We start from the raw sequence: 20,653 nt of genomic DNA, 5'->3' as shown, positions 1-20,653 counted from the left end.
TTTCATTCAACTGAAAGCTGCATTATTCATCTGGGTATCTACTCAATGTCCCTGTTCAACATATGTATATGTTATGGTGTCTTTAATGTAGCAGCAGCACCCAACTTCATTTACCTGTTGTCTCAGACAGTTTAAAAACATAAATAAGACTAGCATGAGAAACTGGTAGAATGGCTGAGGTGCAAGCTGCTGAAAATGCTGGATTATCAAGTACTCAGAGGAAACTGAAATGACAGTAGCCTTGCAAAAGAAGAACGATAGGAGGACCTGGCAGTTACCTTTGCAAAAGAGAAAGGATTGGTAGTTCCAGGTATAAAAATAGCTGCAAAATCTGTGAAGCCTGGAGTGGAACATGGACCTGAAAGGTGTTAACTTGAATGGGAGGCTCAGGCATAACAAGAGACTGGGAGATACACAGGATGCAAAAAAATGTAGAAAACGGTGCCAGAGTTGCCTCAGAACAGCCTGTTTAGAAACAATGACTAAAAAATCCACTACAGTGAAAACATCAACCAAGTGCTCCTTTTATTTGTTAACACACTGTTTCAAACCAAAGTAAACATTACTTCCTAGAAAAATATTTGCAGTCATACAAGAGTAGGTGAAAAAAGAGAGCATTTTTAATTGAACAATCTCACAATGTAATTAGATGCTAACGTGCTGCCCGGTACACTCAAGGTATGTACAATTATGCCCCCAAAATGGTAATTTCATAGCTTCTTGTTGGCTCTGAAGTCAAGGGAGGAAATAAATTGTGATCAGCAGTTTCCTTGCTAACTTTCCCAGCTGGAAACCAGTGGCTTAAATTATAGATAAAATGACACTACAACTAAAGTACAGTAGTAGATCTCAGCACTACCATCTTAACAGAAAACTTCCATGCAGGCAAAAGGATCAGTGTAAGTTTAGATGTAATACCATGGTGTGGGATCAAATCAATTATTTTCAGGGCTTTTTACTTCCTTAGGACTGCGTTGTACTTTGGCTTTTTACAGAGTTTTTTATTAAAAAGTTTGTGTTCTATCACACACACCTCGTCATGGATATAAGAGGGCTGTATCCTCAGAAGAAAGGAGAATAACCTAAGTACAAAATGGTAACTCTGGGGAAAGTCCACGTCTCTGTAATGAGCCAGATGACCGCACAATCTGGAAAGAAAAGGGGGGGGGAAAAAAAAGCCCTAAATTACAAGTGCATTTAGTTAGCATTTAGCTAGCATGTTTATATTCTATTATAATTAGAGGAAAACTCTACATTTTCCCAACAGCATAAATCACAATTCTGGTCTGCAATATAAATACCATGAAGGCATCCACTCCTGTCAAACCTTGAAGTAGACTGCAGAATAGCACAGTAAATGGTAAATTCAGCAATTTAGGTTGGAAAAAATACCCTGTCCTTGGTTAGTCCTATTTTTTTTTTTTTTTAAATTAAAAATGGTAAGTTTAAACCAGTATAAAATCTAGCTGTCTCAATTTTCAAAACATCTTTTACATTCCTATGGGGATTTAGGTGCTCTTCACTGTATAAGCCCCATGTATCTTCTAGCTTTCTAGATATTGCCCTTGGATGTGGAGCAGCAGAGTTTAAAATTTCCCCTCTGTCTGATTCAGAGTAGCAGTCTTAAATATTCACCAGAACAAGGACTGGAACCTGTCTGTCCCAATTTACAGGCAGGCGTGCTAATTACTAGACTATAGAGTCATTTGCTCGCTCCCTCTGGCCCAACAAACATTTACATTTTACCTCAAACTGGAGGAACAGACGGACTCGTCCCGGAGTGCCACACAAGGTGCACTTTGGGGAGCAAAATTATTGTTTAAAGCCTCCCAAGGTCTGGCAGACTGGTAATCTGAAACTAGGTCTTTCATGCTGGAGGTCCCATCCTCTGCCCTACCTGATGTTGCCCAAAAGCTGCCAGTGACTTCTTAAGAAAACTGATTTAATCAGACATTTCAGCAGCATCATAACAAATGAGTCGACCCCACAACCCAATGTGTTTGCTAAATCCAAGCTTCACTGAAAAGTGTTGGTTGAACCAAAATCTGCATTTTTGGGCCAATACCAATGAAGACTTGTTGCTATGTCCTAGTCTTAACCCTGAGATTCAGCAATTATGGCTCTTATGGCAACTTAGGTGTCAAAGCTCAGTTTTCACTGAGGGGGAGGCAGAGGACTGATATTGTATATTCTGAGGTAAATGCACATTACTTCAATACTGTAAAGCACCTATCTGCTTAACAGGAATTACACTTTTCAAAAGACTACCTAAATGCACAGATATTTTTGCCTCACTTTGTGCTATTTACCCTGAGAACATCTCTGAAGAGCTAAAAAATTCCCAAGTGGTTTTAAATTTAGATGTAATAAGAGAAATCTATTTTTCTCAACATTTTTCCCGTATTGTAATACATCATCATGTGTCACCTAAAGACCTCTACGCCAAATAAATTTTCTAAATTCGTTTTCAAATTGGAAGTTTGAAAATGTAAAAGCATTTTGCCAACCCAGCTTTCTCCCCAGACTCAAATCACACCTTAGTCCTAGCATTAAAGCATTTCAGCAGTCCTAGTTAGATCACACATACTTTTAGAGAATTTGCAGGTTTGTTTTGAGATCTATTATATATACACACACTTGCATAGGATAAAACCTCCTATCTGAGGGAGCAGATGTTTTCCAAAGTTAAGTAAGTGTCAGATGTATAATTAACTACTTGCATTGCAAATGACATAATGGGAAATTTAACCGGTAAGAATTTAAATTCAAATCTTGTTCCATGAAGGCTATGACAGTTTGCCATTAACATTTTAATATATTACATATGAAAATGTAGGCTTAAAAACAGACTTTGCATGAAAGATTATTCACACAAACATACACTGAAATCTCCACTCATTCAGTGTGTACATAAGATTTACGCAAATTTGTGGTGAAGGGATTATTACCTCTCCTCCCTTCCAAAAAGGAAAAAAAAGGTCCTTATTCATACAAAAGAATGAATCCATGCAACCAAAGCTCTTGTAATATAACACTGTGTTTACATTATTCCAACCCATTTCTGTCACGGAGGATATGTGAAAGGCAATGTGAAAAGGAAAATAAAGATAAGCAAATAAATCTATTGAAAGACAGAAAAGACTGCATACATGTAAAAGACAGTTACTTTCAAGAGGAATGTTTTATGTTTTAAAAATCAGGAACATATCACTAAGATTTTGTAGGGGCTGTTGCTCTCTTAAGCATGACGTTTAGAAGCACATACCAGACAAAGATTGAAGATGTTATTCAATGGACTAATTAAATCTCATTTCACATTAGTGTACCCCAACCTCTTTTCCAAAAAACATCCTCCAATTGCACACATGAGAAATTCAGGAGAATCCAATCCATCTCCAAAGTCCATCTTTTTCACTGATACCCATCAGTACATTAGTTTTCTGAGTTAGGATTTTAAGATACAACCAATAGCAGAACCAAAATCTGGTGTATGATTCAGAAGCCTTATCTACACCTCCATGGGAGTTTGTGAGAAACACTATTTTAGATATTTCCAATTCCTTGGAGTAAATGCTGCTGAACTACACTCCCTCACCTCAGCAGGGGTTTTGCCTTCTGTCTCTGGGCATTACTCTCTGCCAGCACCCACCAAATAGAAAACTCACCAATTTTTGCAGAATTTTATGCAAGGGGAGAACATACTAGAGGAAGAGTGAAAAGTCCAACCCAAACCAGGAAGATACTGAAATATCTCTACAACTTTGTACAAGGCTGGATTAGCTGGGCTATCATTCTCCTTCCTACCTAGGTCCTTTAAAGAAAACTATTTTACTATCAAATAGCATGACTGTTTTGGTATGCTCTTAATTGGAAAAAAAAAAAATAAATCCCTTTCACTTGTGAAGTCACAATTTGGAAGAGTTCTTTAGCAGAGAAACTAAACTTCCTTAATAGCATAAACCATGGTCTTGTTTTGCTTTTCCAGTAGAAGAAATTTCTTCTTCTACTTTTCTGTTTGCAAAAAAATACAACTTTGCATTGCTGATATACTTAGATGAAACAGTGATAGAGTCCTATTCACTCATAATTATTCTTTTAAAAATAAGTTCTGGAGGTATTAATTGTTGGCTTATTTGAACTCTGCTAATTTTAACTTTAATTTTGATTAAGGCCAACAGAAAAGAAGGACAGTAATAAAAAAATAATAATAATGTCCTTTGCTATTCTGGGGCCCAGAGGAAAGAGGAATGGAGCTGTTTTCCTGTACTCTGGAGAGCTGTGGTGCAAGTTTTTTTCTGAAATACTATGAAGACGGAAGTGAATATTTGTATCTAGCTGCTACTCTTGCCAGGTTACTCTAGTTGTTGATTTTGTCTCATCTCTTCTCTTCTCAAAAGCTCACTTTGATCACTCTTCAAATTACAATTTGTCTACTCCCAACCCAAGACTAACTATTCCACACACACCCCTTTCTGGAACCGATTTTAACTATATGTGAATACATAGCTGTGTACACACCCCATAGTTGTCATTTGTAAAAATATCTATATGGCACTTCACTTTTAGGGGAACTTCTCAAAATTTATTAAAAAAATTTTGAATACTTACTTCTCTGTACATAGTTTAACTGTGCACAGCCAATAGTCAGGATTCATAGCTGTAAGTAAACCACACTTTTCTTGCAAAATTCCCTTCAGGCTATGCCCATGAAAACAACTCCCATCTGTGTTTTCTTCAGACCAGGTTAACTGAAAACTTGAAGGACGTGGCTTTTCAGCAGGTTGCACTGAACCAGACAGCTTGCCAAACTGATTTTGTAAGTTCACAACGATTTCTGTACAAATAGAAAAAAAAACACCAACGCAAAACTATTAAATACTAAAACACTGTTACAGGTGACGAACACAGGAAATAAATAAGGTATCTGTGCCTTTAAAAAAATATTATTATTAATTTCTTTAAATCTTTGTATGGAATACTGAGCAACCTTGAAAGTCTGTATATTCTCTCCCCCATTCCATCTAAAAATCAACTCTGTCATATGTTTTAGGGGAAGACTTTGAAAGAAAATTCAAAATTATATGTCCTTCATACCTGATTATATTAATACTGAGGTACTCCAAAATTATTCCCCATGTAAAACCTGTAAAATCCATTTGATACTGGTGGTATTTTTGTTCTGACAGAGAACACATGCCAGCATGCCTTTCACTATATTTACCTGGTTGTAAGCTATCACTCAGACTGGCTAAGATTTTTGAAGTTATTTCCTGTCTATCAGAATTAACGAAGTCTGGTTTCACCCACGTACGGATTTAAGGTTAAGCTTTTCATAGTGCACATTTCAACTGGGGAAAAAAAAAACAACAAAAAAAACACCTTTCCCACTGCTAGTGAAAGACCTTTCATAAGTTACTGAGGCTGAAAAGGAAAAGAAGGTAATGATGATAGATCAGCCCACACAATATGACTGCCTAAGCCTCATGTGCCCAGGTTAAAGCAGATTAAAACCCACTGTTCTTGGAGCTTCAACTTCTTTTTATCAGGCGTATCTGAATAAACTCATTCATAAACTGGGGAGGAAAAAAAAAAATAATCAGAAGAGACATCCTAAAGTAATCCAAAGACCGGGAAGCTAAACTTGGACACTAAAATCTACCATCAAAAACAAAGGCTGAGAAAGGTTTCTGAAAACCTGTATCTGGCACGTAAGTGTCCTAGAGCACTCTTTACCTCTACCATTTTACATTTGGTTTAAGACTAATCTTGCCCAGGTACAATGGCAGTATGTGATATTCCTGCTTGCATCAGCTACTGGTGAAGCTCCATAATCTAAGTAGTCATCTTCTAGCTCAAAGAGAAGCAGAGATAGAAGAGAAATCAGTAATAGCTTTTTCTTACAGAGGCAGGAACTAAAGGGCATCTGAAAAAAATTATCAGCTTGAAATACACAAACATGTTTTTCCATGGAACATGACTTGATTGCAGAATTACCCCCCCTACCAAATTTTGAAGAGTAAGAACACTCAAAAAACATTCCTAAAAGAGAAATCCAACATAAGTTATACAAACCAACTTGTTTAGAAATCCCTGAACCACTTCCAGAAACTGGAAGAGTACATGAAGGGAAAAATATCACTTGCCACACTTAATATCTCACTCCAAATATATGCTGCTTACTAGATGCTATTAAACATAGAATGAAAAACTTAAGATCTAATTTAGTTGAATAAAATTCTGGTTTTCCATATTTCCACAGATAAGTGGAGTTTTTGTTGTTTTATTTTCTTTTATGTCAACGTGAAACCCTGTAATTTATTATAAGTACTTCTAAAACTAGGAGGGGTGGGAGAGAAGAGGAACATGCAACATCTACCAAAGACATACTGGGATATCCATACCAAAGGATACATGAAAGTAAAGCAGAAAAGGGGCAGGAAAGCTATGGAAGACCAACAACAATTCACAGAGATCACAGTTATGTGAAGGCAGCTGACAAACCAGTGAAGATGAAGACAGAGTGCTCATTCTGAGATGAGGTTCAGTAGGTCATTTGAAGACTAGCACAGTTTCAGCTAGGCATGAGGAAAATGTCTGAAGAATTCCAGCCACAGGTTGTAAAATAGTACTACATAAATTGTACCCAAAGATGAAAGTGAGAAGAGAAAGTATTTTAACATGTAAATGTTATCATAGCCAGGACTTCAGATTTTTTATGATGGGAAAAGCTGGAGCAGGTTTGTGCCTTGCTGGGAAGAGGCAAAGTTTACTCACGTCTTCTCTTGAGAACTCTAGCTTTATTCTTGGCTGAATAAAACAGTGGCTTTTCACACCTCCACAGATACCTACCCGCAAGAGACATTAGAACTGTCAGGAAAGAGAAAGCTGGACCAAACATGTAAAATAATAGTAATTTCTTATAAATATTGCTAGAGGTATTACAATAACATCAAAATAATGTAATCATTAGTGCTATTAGAAGCGTCTGGCTCCCCAGCACATCTATGGAGTCTTTTTTCAGAATAGACAAAGGCATATAAGCCTAGATTTACTGTAATCAGTTAAGTACTTAGCTGTATAAGCTACTTGTCACAGAAAGTGAGCATTTAATTAATAGGCTGGGTAAATATTACAAGTGTAAATAGAAAATTAAGATAGGGATTTAATCACTCTATTCACCCAAAGTTGCTGGATGAGAATGTGGAGCAAATTTCAAACCTTTTTAATGTCTGTGGGGGTCAGGATTTCATGTAAAGCTGTCTACTTTAAAAAAGAAAAAGTACTTAAAAACCTCTTACTTGGCTCTTTCTTCATCCAATTTCTTTTGCTCCACATCCAAGGAACATTTTATAACCTTGTACCACTTTTTGAACTCAAAATATGGACCTGAATAAAACATACACATTTTAGGTTGGGAAGAAGTGAAAAAAATGTGTAATACACAAAAGGTGGTCTCAACACAGCTAGATCCTGTGTCTTCCACCCGAAACCAAATCTATTCTGAATGATGTGTGCTTAAAGAAAACATACTTCATCTAAAAATTCTGTAAGAAAGAGAAATGCAGTGAAAGAACAGGGCATCATAAGAAGGGCAAAGAAGCCCTGTAGCTTGGAATAGATTTCATAGATTTAGCACAATTCAAACCTTTTCCCTTCTGTCTGAAAGTTAAGTCTGAAATTTTCCCTCCTCTACCAAATGAACTAGATCATCACCGTTTCACCTGTCTGAAAGCTGACTTCAAGGGATTCATGGAATTATACAGAAAGCTTAGGTTTAAGCAAGTAAGCCCAGATGTAAAATTTCAAACAGTTCCAACTCCACACTATTCTACCACCCATCAAACCTTACAGGGTTGGAAAGACAGACAATTGTATTCACTTCATATCAGCCTCCCATGTTTTTCAGCACAGGAACTTCACTCATGAACGAAAATTTATCAGCACATGCAAAAACATGAAGGCATATGGGCATTCCACATTTATCGTCCACACTCCAAAGAGGCACAGGACTGAAGGAGACCAACTGGGTACATACAGAAAGTATAACAATTCCAAACAGAACTACAGTTTAGATTTATATATTTAAAATATAATCAACTCTTATTACCCATGGGTGGATTCTCTGCATTTGGAATTAACCAGGCTTTGCATTTCCCTTCACCCCAGCTGCACTGCATGCAATGCTTGCATCATGCTTAGCTTTGCCAGCTAGCTGCTTAAAACTGTTTTGAAGGTGAATGTACTGTTCTTATAATCAAGCTTGTAGATCTTTTGTATTATCTGCATTTTTGCTATTCAAGTTATCCCACCACAGGATACCTGAGATGCTAGAAATATGGACGCACTTAAAGTAGTTCTACCTTGAGTAGTTCTTAAAATTGAAAGGTGTGGATACAACTACTTTTATGAACTCCTTAAACCCAGAGGTTTAAGTAAGTACTCCTGAAGTGCTTGGAGGGAAGTCTTGAGGGGAAAGGCAGAAATTTTTATTAAACTTCCTATGAATGATTAAGCACCTGTCACAAGTAAAACTACTGCCAGAGACATCAGGCTACACTATAATAACTGTTTACCTGGCCAGTACTGCTAGTCTGATGTTCATATAGCTGAGCTGACTGGAAAATATGCAGCTTAGTGATACACATACTTATATACATCTCAATCATATGTTTTATGTGAACATAAACAGTATTGTGTATGTGTGCAGTTCATCGAACATACACACACAAACACACTAGGTAACTACAGCTATCTAGCTGTAGAGTTCCAGTCTGTCTTGAACAACTGTAGAAGCTGAAATATTTTTTAATTAAAAAAAAAGGAAAAAAAGACTAGAGAAAGGATAGTGAAGTTGAGAATGGAGTCAACATTAACTGCATCTTTAAAATTCAGTATTAACCATTATTCATTTCAGCATGCTAACTTTGGGAAAATGCCAGAGGCAGTTTTGAGCTCTGGCATTAATCAGTGCTCTAAAAGAAATTCTCACATCAGCTCCTCTGCACAGCTGCTCACTGTCACTGCAACATTTTAAGGACAGGGACATCACACAGCACATAGATCAATGCACCGACAAATTTTAAAGTAAAAACGTGGGCGAAGAATGAGCTGTTAATTCCCAAGAGCAATGAGACTTGTTAAGAAGTGAGAAACCCCATTCAGACAGACATTCATGGCTCTGAGCCTCAGCTTGTAAGCAGCTGCACAACTTCTATTCTTGTCACTATTATGTACTTCAAGTTTTCAAGAGAAATGCAAAGGAAAAAAAATAAGATCCAAAATAATCACAGAATGGTTTGGGTTGGAAAGGACCTTAAAGACCATCTAGTTCCAACCCCCCTGCCATAGGCAGGGACATCTCCCACTAGACCAGGTTGCTCCAAGCTCCATCCAACCTGGCCTTAAACAATTCCAAGGACAGAGCAGCGACAATTTCTCTGGGCAACCTGTGCCACCATCTCACCACCCTCACTGGAAATAATTTCTTCCTGGTATCTAATCTAAATCTCCCCTCTGAAAGAGTTTTGAAATTATTTGAAACCATTACCCTTTGTCCTATCACTCCATGGCCTTGCAAAAAGTCCCTCTCCAGCTTTCCTGTAGCCCCTCCAGGTACTGGAAGGCTTCTCTAAGATCGAAGTGCTACAAAATCGACCAGACACTAGCTGGCTGCACATTGTAAACCCTGACCATTGAGCAGCATCTAAGCATAATTTGTTTTCCCTGTAGACCTCTAATGCAGATGACTTCTCAACATGGAGAGCCCCATGTGACTTGTGACATCTTTTGTAGTGTAAGCTCACATACTAATTAAGTGAAGGAATGGGAAAAAACAGCTGCCTTCCTGAAAAGAGACCCTCCTTACAAATCCTGAGTTAAGAGGAGGAGCAGGAAGATGCCAACAGCTGTATGAAATCACTGTATCTTGAAAAGAGGAAGAGGAAGAGGAGAGAAGAGGAAGAGAAGAGGGAAAGGAGAGGGAGAGGAGAGGAGGGAAGGGGAAGGGGAAGGGGAAGGGGAAGGGGAAGGGAAAGGGGAAGGGGAAGGGGAAGGGGAAGGGGAAGGGGAAGGGGAAGGGGAAGGGGAAGGGGAAGGGGAAGGGGAAGGGGAAGGGGAAGGGGAAGGGGAAGGGGAAGGGGAAGGGGAAGGGGAAGGGGAAGGGGAAGGGGAAGGGGAAGGGGAAGGGACGGAAAGAAAAGAAAAGAAAAGAAAAGAAAAGAAAAGAAAAGAAAAGAAAAGAAAAGAAAAGAAAAGAAAAGAAAAGAAAAGAAAAGAAAAGAAAAGAAAAGAAAAGAAAAGAAAAGAAAAAGAAAAAGAAAAGAAGGAAAAAGAAAGGAAAAAAGATAGAAAAAGAAAACTTTTCAGTAAGCAGATAGTTGTATGGTTCCTGCAGCAGGGAAAGGTTAATTCCAGTTTCATCTCCCAGCTGGCTCCATGAGGACAGAGGTTAAAGATGAAGCTGCAACATACACATCTCAACACTGCTCAGATCTCTGCCTAACGGTCATCCTCCTGGAGTTGGCCTTAATTAAACCTCTTCCCCGTTTGGTGAAGAGAATCCACTTTCCATCATGCTTTCTTGGAGTTAAAAAAAAATAAATTATTAAATATGAATGCTTAAGAGGTTGTGTCTCCACTTGAGACGTCTGGTCTCCTACCTTAGAAGATAAGTGTTGCAAAGAGAGATCCCTTGGGGGCTACTAGCCAAACAAACCACTGAAAATAACTGGAAGCTGGAGAATACCCAGAGGTGGGTATTACATGTTTGTAATTACAAGTTTGTGTATCCACTTGAAAATGAGAATTACTGGTTTTAGTTAACTGTGATGACTATCTCTAGATACAGCAGTTAACTGTGCTCATGCATGGCTAACACCAATTATTCACTTAAGTTTTTATAAAGTAATAGAAGGGTCAAAATGGACTTCAAACTTGATAGAAGGCTTAGAAGATTAACAACTGTAACACATATTTGATCTTATCTTGAACTGTAATCTAAACCAGGCCATGGAACATCTTCCTGACAACTTCTAATCTTTGATTTGGTCGTTCTGCCCTCAAAGAACCATGTTCACACCATTATCTTCTCCATCTTAATTGCTGCTAGCTTTTCCACACTCTCTCAGGATTATTTGGACTGAGAAATTAGATTACATCTGAAATATGTTACACACTAAGACACTTTATCTAACAAGACTAAACAAGTTCGGATTTTATCATAAATGTGGTTTGATGCCCCTAATAAGTATCTGCTTTCTACGATCAAAGTGCATTCCCTCTTTACTGTGCACCCATTCATCTTCACCTACCATGCATAAAATTCTAAAACAAGAGGCAAACATGCACAAGGAAAAAGCAGAAAGGTACCCAGCAAAATGTGTACAAAATTCCTCTCCCCACTACAATAAGAATTATGCAGGTAAACTGAGACAACTTTTTGTGAGCAGGATCTACTGTTTTCTTTGAATATAAATTTGCCCTAAAGGAATAAATGACAAAAAACATATTTTAATGCTCATTAAGACAAGTCTTTCTAAGCCTTATTACAAAGTTATTTAATTTACAAAATCTGTAAACCTGCTTCTACTGGAATATTTACGTACCTTCTTTGTTACTTTTATTTTGTTCCTTGGCAAAGTCTGACAGCAACCTGAAAAAAGTAAACTTATTTTGTAGATTTAAATACTACACTTTTCACATGAAGTTCAAATATGACCAACAAAAATGAAACCAAATTTTCATTCCAAGTTTCAGATTCAAACTGACAACTTTTAAAATAAGTAACATTTAATGTCTAAAATGCCCTCAAAGTCTTTATGTTCCATGCTACCAAACTTAGTCAAAATTCAAGTACTGTAGATTCAGTATCACTAAAGAAAGAATGATCCAAGGCAATCATTTGCACTATTTGAAATTTGGGCTTTGCTACTGATTTGCCTGTACACTTACCATTCATAGTGATCATCTAACAAAAACAGTAATTTGAGCACTACTACAATAACTGCTACAGCAAGAACATCATATTTCACTTTTCTTGTTGACTTATTTCCAGGCACAAGAGTCAGAATATCTGCTTCTCCAATAGAGGTCTTTTTCACCACTCGACGAGTCCAATTATGCAATTCATCTGATTAACGTAAACAAAAATATCAAATGAGTATGTTCAGACAAGCTAGAATTACTTTTACAGTGCAAATATGTTGGTCATTCAAGGAAAACAATGATTATGTCCTTTAGGACCATTAGACAGCAATTTTTTTCAGGCTGAAAAGTATTTTTTTGGTATTTTAGACAATCTTCACTGTGCTTACATGCAAAAAAAATAATCATAATAAGTGTTTTGATGTTACTTGAATGATGCTGTCAGACCATCCTGAACACCATTGTGGGAAAGCATATCTGAAATCTACAGAAATATATTTCCAACAGATCCCAAAAGCCAAAAACTTGTCACAAACGGTTTTCCTGCATGTTGACTAAACACACAGTTGAGGCTGGATTCAGCACTGCAAAGAGGAACTGGGCTAATTTTGAAGAAGCTGGCTGGGTGTGAGCAGCAGCCCAGCATGGCCGGGCAGCGGTGGCTGCTGCAGCACTGGGCTGAGGCACAGCCCGTGCCAGCCGAGGTTACCACAGGCACTGTCCTGTTGTGTCAAAAAGATATAGCTACAGCTCCAGCAGTTGGATATCTATACAGTCTCTTATTACTCTATGCTTATTTTTCACAGATACAAATCCCCCAAATTTCTCACTTTTCCTGTTCAGCAAGAAAGACAGGGGTTGATTACATCACCACCAGATTCCACAAAGGTTAGCAATGTATGACTAAGTGCAATCTTAACTCAGCTATACTTTGTAGTCTCTTGCTGCTTACAAAGAGCTCAGTAGGAACTCAGTTTTAGTCCTCTAAACACACAACACACAACAGCAAAAGTTAAACAAAATCTGGAAACCAATTTTTCTTATAAATACTGTCAGTATATTTCCCTTTATTTCACATACTTAAAATGACCTTTTAAGTAGTATTTAGTGTCCTAAGAAATACTGTCAATTCACTGCTTCATTGTTTTTTTAAGACTTGTTAGACAACAACAGTAATCCTTTTGCAATTCCTTAAAAAAATGCTTCTACATGATAAAAAGCTTAGTTGCAAGTAAGTAGTAAAGGATAGTATTTTCTTCTTTTATAGTGATTTTCAAAGAGTACTTAGCTTTTTATTTCTCTGTAATAAAACAGAAAATGCCGAATTTCTAGCTTTTTCTCTGATGTAAGTGATACTTCAAAATCTGAAAAAGAATGTGATCCTCTGTAGGATCACAACATTGTTGTAAAACTAAAAAATCAGAACTTCTACTCTGGAATTTTAGCACAAAGTCTGTTGGTTATCTTTTCTTCATTCAACTGTGAGTAAACAGAAAAGCCAAGTAGCTTTAGTCAGTGTAACTAATCAAAAAATAAGCTAATACCACCCCACCCCCCCCCACTATTATTTTTTTGAGGAAAAAAAAGAAATACAGGCTATTTGTCTGTATAACTCATCTTCAGTGACAGATATAAAGTATGGTAGCTCAACAGTTCACATACTAGGACTAAGTTCTTTCTTCAAAAAGTCAATATTCAAGACTTAATTTTAGGATAAACAAAAACATGCAATATTTATGCAATATATGATTTCAAAAGTAAATTGGGAATCAAGTGAGAAAGCAGCTGGTTTGTTAAACAGCATTGCTTGTTAATATTAAAATTAATGCTAATATGCAATATCACAGACTACGAGTCAATATTATATATGAGACAACTCCAGTGCTAAGCAGTCAGGTCCCACCTTCATGAATCATTTAGCTAAAGTTAATAAACCACATGAATTCAACTAAAGCCTCTTAGTTCATGTGGATACTGAAAAATTTGAAATGAAGTATTCACTCCACAGCCTTAGAAAGCCAGCATCAGAGTGCCCCTGCATATCTGGGCCTATAATACATACTCTAAATGTTTGATGAAGGTGCTTTCTATAGAAATTATCTTTCAGGTCAAGTTTACAAGGGTATAAATTAGAAGGAAAAGAGCAGGCACTTTTAAAGTAGTAACGCAAGTCTTTTTGCTAGAGTTTAATAAATTTTATCAGTTTGGGTTTGGGAAAATATTTACCAGGTAAATTAGCTTCCATCAAGTACTTCATGCACAACATGTCTGGATGAAGAAAGCAGCTGTCTGTTATATCTGGAAAACGAGGCAGGTCTAAAAACGCTGCAAGCTCAAGCATTTTGTTGTGGACTTCTTCATATCCAGGCCATGACTGAAAGACAGTTAGAGGGTGTTGTACATTTGCTCTATTACCATATTTGTTAATTATTTAAAATAAGTTATCAAAGTTAAATGCTGTATTGTTTATGACTAAACACACATGCAAGAGAAACGTGCTAGTTTTCAAGTCCATGAAGTACATAAGGAACAAATAGAAAGTTGCTTCAGACCTGCAATCAACCCACTACCTTTCTTGCAAAGTGATCAGTGTGTCCGCAGATGGTCCAAAATTCATAGAGTCAGAATGGTTTGGGTTGGAAGGAATATAATCTAGATCAGAGAATGCATTATATGATTCTATGACCTACCTCTACCTCCCCTGTCATGGGCAGGGACACCTCCCACTTGACTGGGTTCCAATCTGGAACCGCTGCAGGGGGACTGAAACTAGATGATCTTTAAGGTCCTTTCACATCCAAATCATTCTATGACTATGATCTTCATGGCCCTTTACTGGGCTCACTTCACTATGTCCCTATCTCCTTTGTACTGGTGAGCCCAGAACTGGACCCAGCACTCCAGATGTGTCTCATCAGTGATAAGGAGAGATGACAGATCATCTTCCTTGATATGGTGGCAATGCTCTGCCTAATGCAGCCCAGGATGTTGTTGGCAGTTTGTGCCACAAGGGCACATTGCTGGTTCACATTAATCTTCTCAGCATCTTGTCCATCTGAACTCCCAGGGCCTTTTCTGAAAAACTGGTTTCTATCTGGTCAGCCCCCCAGCATGTGCTAGGTGCCTGCAGTTACTCACAATACATATTTACGTATGTATTTATCATATTTATCAGCAAGAATGTGATCAATATGAGGTTGACAGGCCTTTAGTTCCCCAAATCCTCCTTCTTGCCCTTCTTGAATCTGCTTTCTGCTAGTCCTCAAAAAACACCTCCAGTCACCATGAGTTTTCAAAAATTGACAGCAGCCTTGTGATAACACCAGCCAGTTCCCTCAGCACTTGTGGCAGCATCTCATCGCAGCCCAGGAACCTTCATACGTCCAGTTTCTTTATATATTCCATAACCTGCTCCTTCTCCACCAAGGTTAAGACTACCTTCCCCTAGACTTTCCCACTGATTTCAAGGACTTGGGATTGCTGAAAGCCACTCTTATCAGCAAAGACTGAGGCAAAAAAAAAGCATTCATCACCTTAGCCTTCTCCTTGGTCTTTGTGACCACGTCCCTATTCTCATTCAGCAGCATGTTCTCTAGAACCTTTCCAAAGAATCTTTAATATAATTTATTTTTTTAAAAAACTCCATATTTGCATATGTATTAATGAAAATAAATCTGCAATTCTCTTTTCAAAACTACTGACTGCATGAAGAAAGTTCTCTCAATTTCTACGGAGGTTCTCCTCTTAGAGGAGACTATGACTTATAGATTCTGACATGCTTATTCATAATGAACTTGGCAGGACTTAAAGTTTGTCTAAGTATGGACTGTAAGATTTGACCCTCATTTCTTAACACCTGAACTGTTTTATTAAACATTCTTAATTGTCTGTATTTTTATGATTACTTGAAATTACATCTTAAAGTGATAACTTTAGTTGTTCAGGCTCCTTTACCATTTGAAACATATAAATAGCAATGCTTTTTCTGCTTTGGTTGGTAGTTCTAGTTCAGCAGAGCACTTTATCATGTATGCATATTTTATCAAGTCAATTTGTGCATATGGTACTTACCTTTAATAGGAATCTAGCAGGGCCTTACACTTTGTGCACAGGTTCAAAACTTTCTTGAACAGTGAATTCAGGCTACTTGTTTACAAAACAGTTTAAAAACAGAGCAATCACGTTTACAACAATAAGACTGAAACAATGTGTTTTTATTTAATAATTTGTTTAGATCTATTTTAATATAAGCTATGTAGTCAATGCTCAAATCTTACTGTCTTGACTGATTGCCAACATCTCCTTTTTGTGTTTTTTTTTTTAATTCTCTCCCCTCAGTCTGCAGTTCAGACTTGCTTAACTGTGTGAACGCATGCTTAAGCAAATGAACAGTTCTGCTGTCAATTACCATTACACAAGCAACTTTTTCTAACAGTTAGGAAGTTGTATCATGTTCATTATATCTTCTAAACAGTGTTAAAAACTGGCTTAGACTGCTACAGGACCATCTTGAGAAACAAGAAAAACACGCATCACCAGACTTCCACAGAAGACTAGGTACTTCCTCTTAAAAAGCAGTGCTAAACTGAATACTGAAACGATCTTGGAATAAAACCTGAATCATCCGTAACTTCTCTCAAGTGGATTTGGAAAAAAACTGAAGTTCCAGATAAAGCAAAGAAAAGCATTACATAAATACTATTTCTTATTAGATATAAAGGAAACATGTTTTTCCCTTTAATGAAAAGCAGTTGAATTAGTAGCTTCTTAGTCATGTATCACAAATGAAAATAAATTAAGACACTGGGAATTAAGTAATTTGAAGCATTCTCAAATATTCAACTACCACCAGTGAAGTTATCTGAACAGTCTAATTTAGCACAGAGGTACTTTAAGGGATACATCTCCTAATTGGAGGACTCAAGGTACACACTGTATCACCTTATACCTGAGCTTCTCTCACAGTATCAGGGTAAGAAGACAGGTTTTCTATTCTAGGTACTACTGAATCAGCCCTTCCTCCTCATGCCTGACACTGACTTTTGTTTCAAAGCTTTTGTTTTCAATTTAGAGAAGACAATTTGGTTATTTTTTCCAAAATGGCTAGAGAATGCTCTGCAATTAAAACTGATGTTGTTTTGTTGGGTTTTTTTAAGAGCAAACACAAGTGATGTAAAAGTTGCATAGAAAAATTAATACTGAGAGCTATCGCTTAGCCGAGTTTTAAAAGAGTGCAAACAGACAAAAGCTGTTCTTAGTTGATGTGTGTTCATAAAGAGATGTAAACACAATTGGGACACGTAGATCTAAAAAAGGCATACTAATCCACCAAATCAATTACTACTTCCCAGGGCTTAACCCCCTAAGCTCAAAAACATTCTCTATAGTACTCATGTTTCTACAACACAGTGCTGAGTCATGACGATGCAAGTTGAACTGAATGCCACGCTTCCAGGAGTACATTGTAATCTCTGGAAGCATAAACTGCAAGCATAAGCTGGATCCAACACAAGATCACATCTCAGTAGATACATCATAGCAAAGGGCTGAAGGCTGAAAGGTTGAGAACTGAGGAGACTGTAGAGCATTTCAGTAATCAACTGCTGATAATTTTCACTAGTCACTACATACCCTGTTCATACTCTGTTTAATTCTGAAAGGGCTGTGAGTTCATACAGCAAATCTCTTATTCTGCAAAGTTTCATATATCCTGGGAGGGTTAAAACAGAAAGAACACCCTAATTCCACACAACCAACACAGCAAATCTTAGGAAAATACTAAGAAAAAAGAAGACAGAGCAAACAAGCAGCCTCAGAATTAATAAGTTATCACCTTCTACCTAGCTACATATCTCTGCCAGAAGAAAAAAGCCTGATAAAACAAGTTGCACTGAGAGTCAACCAGCAAATCAACTAGGAAAGCAAGATCTAGAGCTGGGGCCTCCCTCCTTCAGGTGAAAAAACTCTCCAGCACCCCATGATCAAACCCCAAGGGAGGAGTTCTTGGACAAGTGGGGACAGCGTTAAATCATACACCACATGCTCTCCAAGTATAACTTTCCCTTAACCAATCATAAATAAATTAAAAAAAATTACGTATTTTCAAGTTGTATTTCTGTGCTAAGCATTAGGACAACTCCCCTGTCCATCAGCATGTGGACTTACTGAGCTCTCACTTTGTTTTGAGAACCTGGGAAACACTCTACATATTAAAACTCAGTCAGAAACCCCTGAGGACACTTTGTAATTTCAGGAAGACTGACAGAAAACTCTTCTAAAGTTATGCCACCTGCTAGCCTTTTCAGGTGTTTCACAAGCTAGCATTTCTTCAAGATTAATCAACAACACTGACAGAATCTGGAACTTGTCTAGATTGGATACAGAGGTTACCAAGAACTTTTCTACACTGTTTTGTCTTTTAAGTCTTTGCCTTTTATTACCACATGTGGCAAGTAACTTTAGTTCTTCTCTAGAAAGCAGTAGGAAAGGTGAGTACTACTTGAGAACATTTTTTTCTTTTATTTTTTCCCCCATATTCAACTGAGCGTAGGAGGACAAAATACACACTGCTAAGTTGGTGAAGAAGTGTCTAAAACAAGATTTTAATTATTATCAATATTCATTAGACTATTTAAATTGGTTGCCTTTATCTTTCAAAGCTACATGGAATTTTTCAGCTGTATTAGAAAAGAACAAGCTGATTTTCACAGAAGTAGATGAGCCAAACTATTAGCATGATAATCAGATCACACTAACTGGTAATTGTTTTGGGTAAGCCAAGATTGCAGCCTCTCCTGCTTGTTTGGACAATATCAGAATGTTGCTGATCAACAAGTAGAAAACAGTATGCACTGGCTGGCTTTCTAGATTAATTTGCAGGCTCCACCACTTCTTGTTTTAAATGTGGTCTGACTGACTCTCTTCTTAGATGACTGTACAGGCTGTTTCCTTCTGTATCAGGACCATATCCCAGCAGTCATCGCTTATATATGCACAATTCAGTTTTATTGTGATAATGTTCTATTCTTTCTGAAAATAATTATTGAGTTGTTTTAAATTATCCCTTTCATATTCCACTTCCATCCTTCTTTCCTGTTCAGTAGTGTTTTTTGCAGCACAGTTCCCTTCTCCGTCATTCTTCCACCTGTGAATTTCCATCCCAGGAGCTCCTTGTTCCCATGCCTGCACATTCTCTAAGGCTTTTCCTTCACCTGTGCTGCTCACATTCAGCAGTGGACACCTTTCCTAAGTGATTCTTTTAATGACCATTTAATACTGGAGACCTCACATTTTCATTATTGGCTTTTTGTAGGTCTCTGGAAATTGCGGACATCTAAAGTTTAGATATGCTTGGAATTATCTAAAAACATAAATACTTCATCATTTTTAAGATGCCCAAAGCAGCATAGACCAAGTTTAGAAAAGAGTGTACCAAACTTCTGAAGAAATGGACTAAGAAAGCAATTTAACTTGAAGATTTGGAAGGCGTTGAGCTAGAAGGCTTGGAGAAGGGTTTTTTACAACACAACACAAAATTTTCGTTCAATCCTGGGGTAAAGCAAGACGTGTTGATAAAATATTTACTGTAAAAGTGGATTTATTTTATTGTAAAATAAATCAAGTGGATGCCCTAATGTGTGTAAACATCTCTGAAAGTAGCCTGCATTGAAATATACACTGCCAGGAATCAAAACTAGCTTTAAAATCACGTAAGGTAGGTACCAGCAAGGGGTACAGAAGTTGAGTGTTCTATGGAGCCTGGTTCACCTTACTTTGCTTCTGCTGCTCAACTGGTTCAGATATATCTGGTTGTCTGCAGCATAAGCACGGCATGGGACAACCCCAGCTGCAGTGCATGCAGGTTACATGAAAGAATTGACAATAAAGACAATAACCGTATCAGCTGTGAAATTTACACCCTAATCAGTATTTAAAACTGAATTAAATTACCCTTGTGAACCAATCATTGTGTACTACAACCTTATTGTGGTCAGCTAGCTCAAACTTCTAGATTACTGAAACCTTTTTTTTCATGTATAGTGTGTATTCTCACACTACCACCGATCTGGCAACTTGTCATACAAACACGCACCAATGAATGTTGCTGACATATATTTTTTAAATTACATTCCCCCTCTCCTTGCCTAATCTCCGTCTAACTCTGGGGCACTATCACCATCCCACCTGGAATGGCAGCAAACTAATGCAACAGCCATCACACACAAATGAAATGTGCTTTAACACTGTACATTATGAATAAAAACTTTCAAAACCCAACAGCAGGTATTTTTTTTCTCAGCTAGGTTAGACAGCAAAACTATTGTGTCAGCTCTGTTGCACAGTTAGATTCTGTGTAGTCTCAAGGCTAACTTTTTCACAAATACCTTCTTAGCCAGAACACAGGGTATACAGCAGACATACACAATGTAGATGCTGGACACTGTAAGTACTGTTACTAATGTTGTGTAGAAATGTCCTAGACTTGTGAATTCCTGGCGAGAGTGAAAGTATACCAGGAAGAGCCACTGCACCCTGCTTCTCTCACCTTTCGTAGGTAACTATCAGAAACAGGAGACCAGATTCAATGAGCCACAAGTCTGATGCAGTGCAGGCATTTCTATGTGGACTAAACGAACAGATACATTTCTTCAAACCCTGATAGCCATGATTCACGTACAGATGCTGATGTAACAACAAGAGGGTGTGCCTGGAATTATTAAAAGAGAACCCA

General features: G+C 37.5%; 1 protein-coding gene across 2 annotated transcripts in view; it reads right to left on the bottom strand.

Moving 5' to 3' along the window:
* Positions 1-503: 503 nt before the first annotated feature.
* TAF1B (TATA-box binding protein associated factor, RNA polymerase I subunit B) overlaps positions 504-20,653 on the bottom strand; it is a 50,657-nt gene continuing 30,507 nt past the window's right edge. Inside the window, exons 9-15 of one of the 2 annotated variants that reach the window (XM_051613750.1) lie at positions 14,149-14,296; positions 11,950-12,127; positions 11,604-11,650; positions 7,299-7,386; positions 6,775-6,845; positions 4,609-4,834; positions 504-1,148 (exon numbers count right to left, since the gene is read on the bottom strand). In XM_051613750.1, coding sequence (XP_051469710.1) covers positions 956-1,148; positions 4,609-4,834; positions 6,775-6,845; positions 7,299-7,386; positions 11,604-11,650; positions 11,950-12,127; positions 14,149-14,296 — 951 coding nt within the window. In that variant the 3' untranslated portion in view covers positions 504-955. The remainder of the gene's footprint in view (positions 1,149-4,608; positions 4,835-6,774; positions 6,846-7,298; positions 7,387-11,603; positions 11,651-11,949; positions 12,128-14,148; positions 14,297-20,653) is intronic. The other variant, XM_051613751.1, reaches the window with a different exon arrangement.

Source organism: Apus apus, chromosome 3 (genome assembly GCF_020740795.1).
Source record: "Apus apus isolate bApuApu2 chromosome 3, bApuApu2.pri.cur, whole genome shotgun sequence".
Taxonomy (NCBI): Eukaryota; Metazoa; Chordata; class Aves; order Apodiformes; family Apodidae; genus Apus; species Apus apus.
This window is presented reverse-complemented; position numbering and strand designations above follow the sequence as displayed.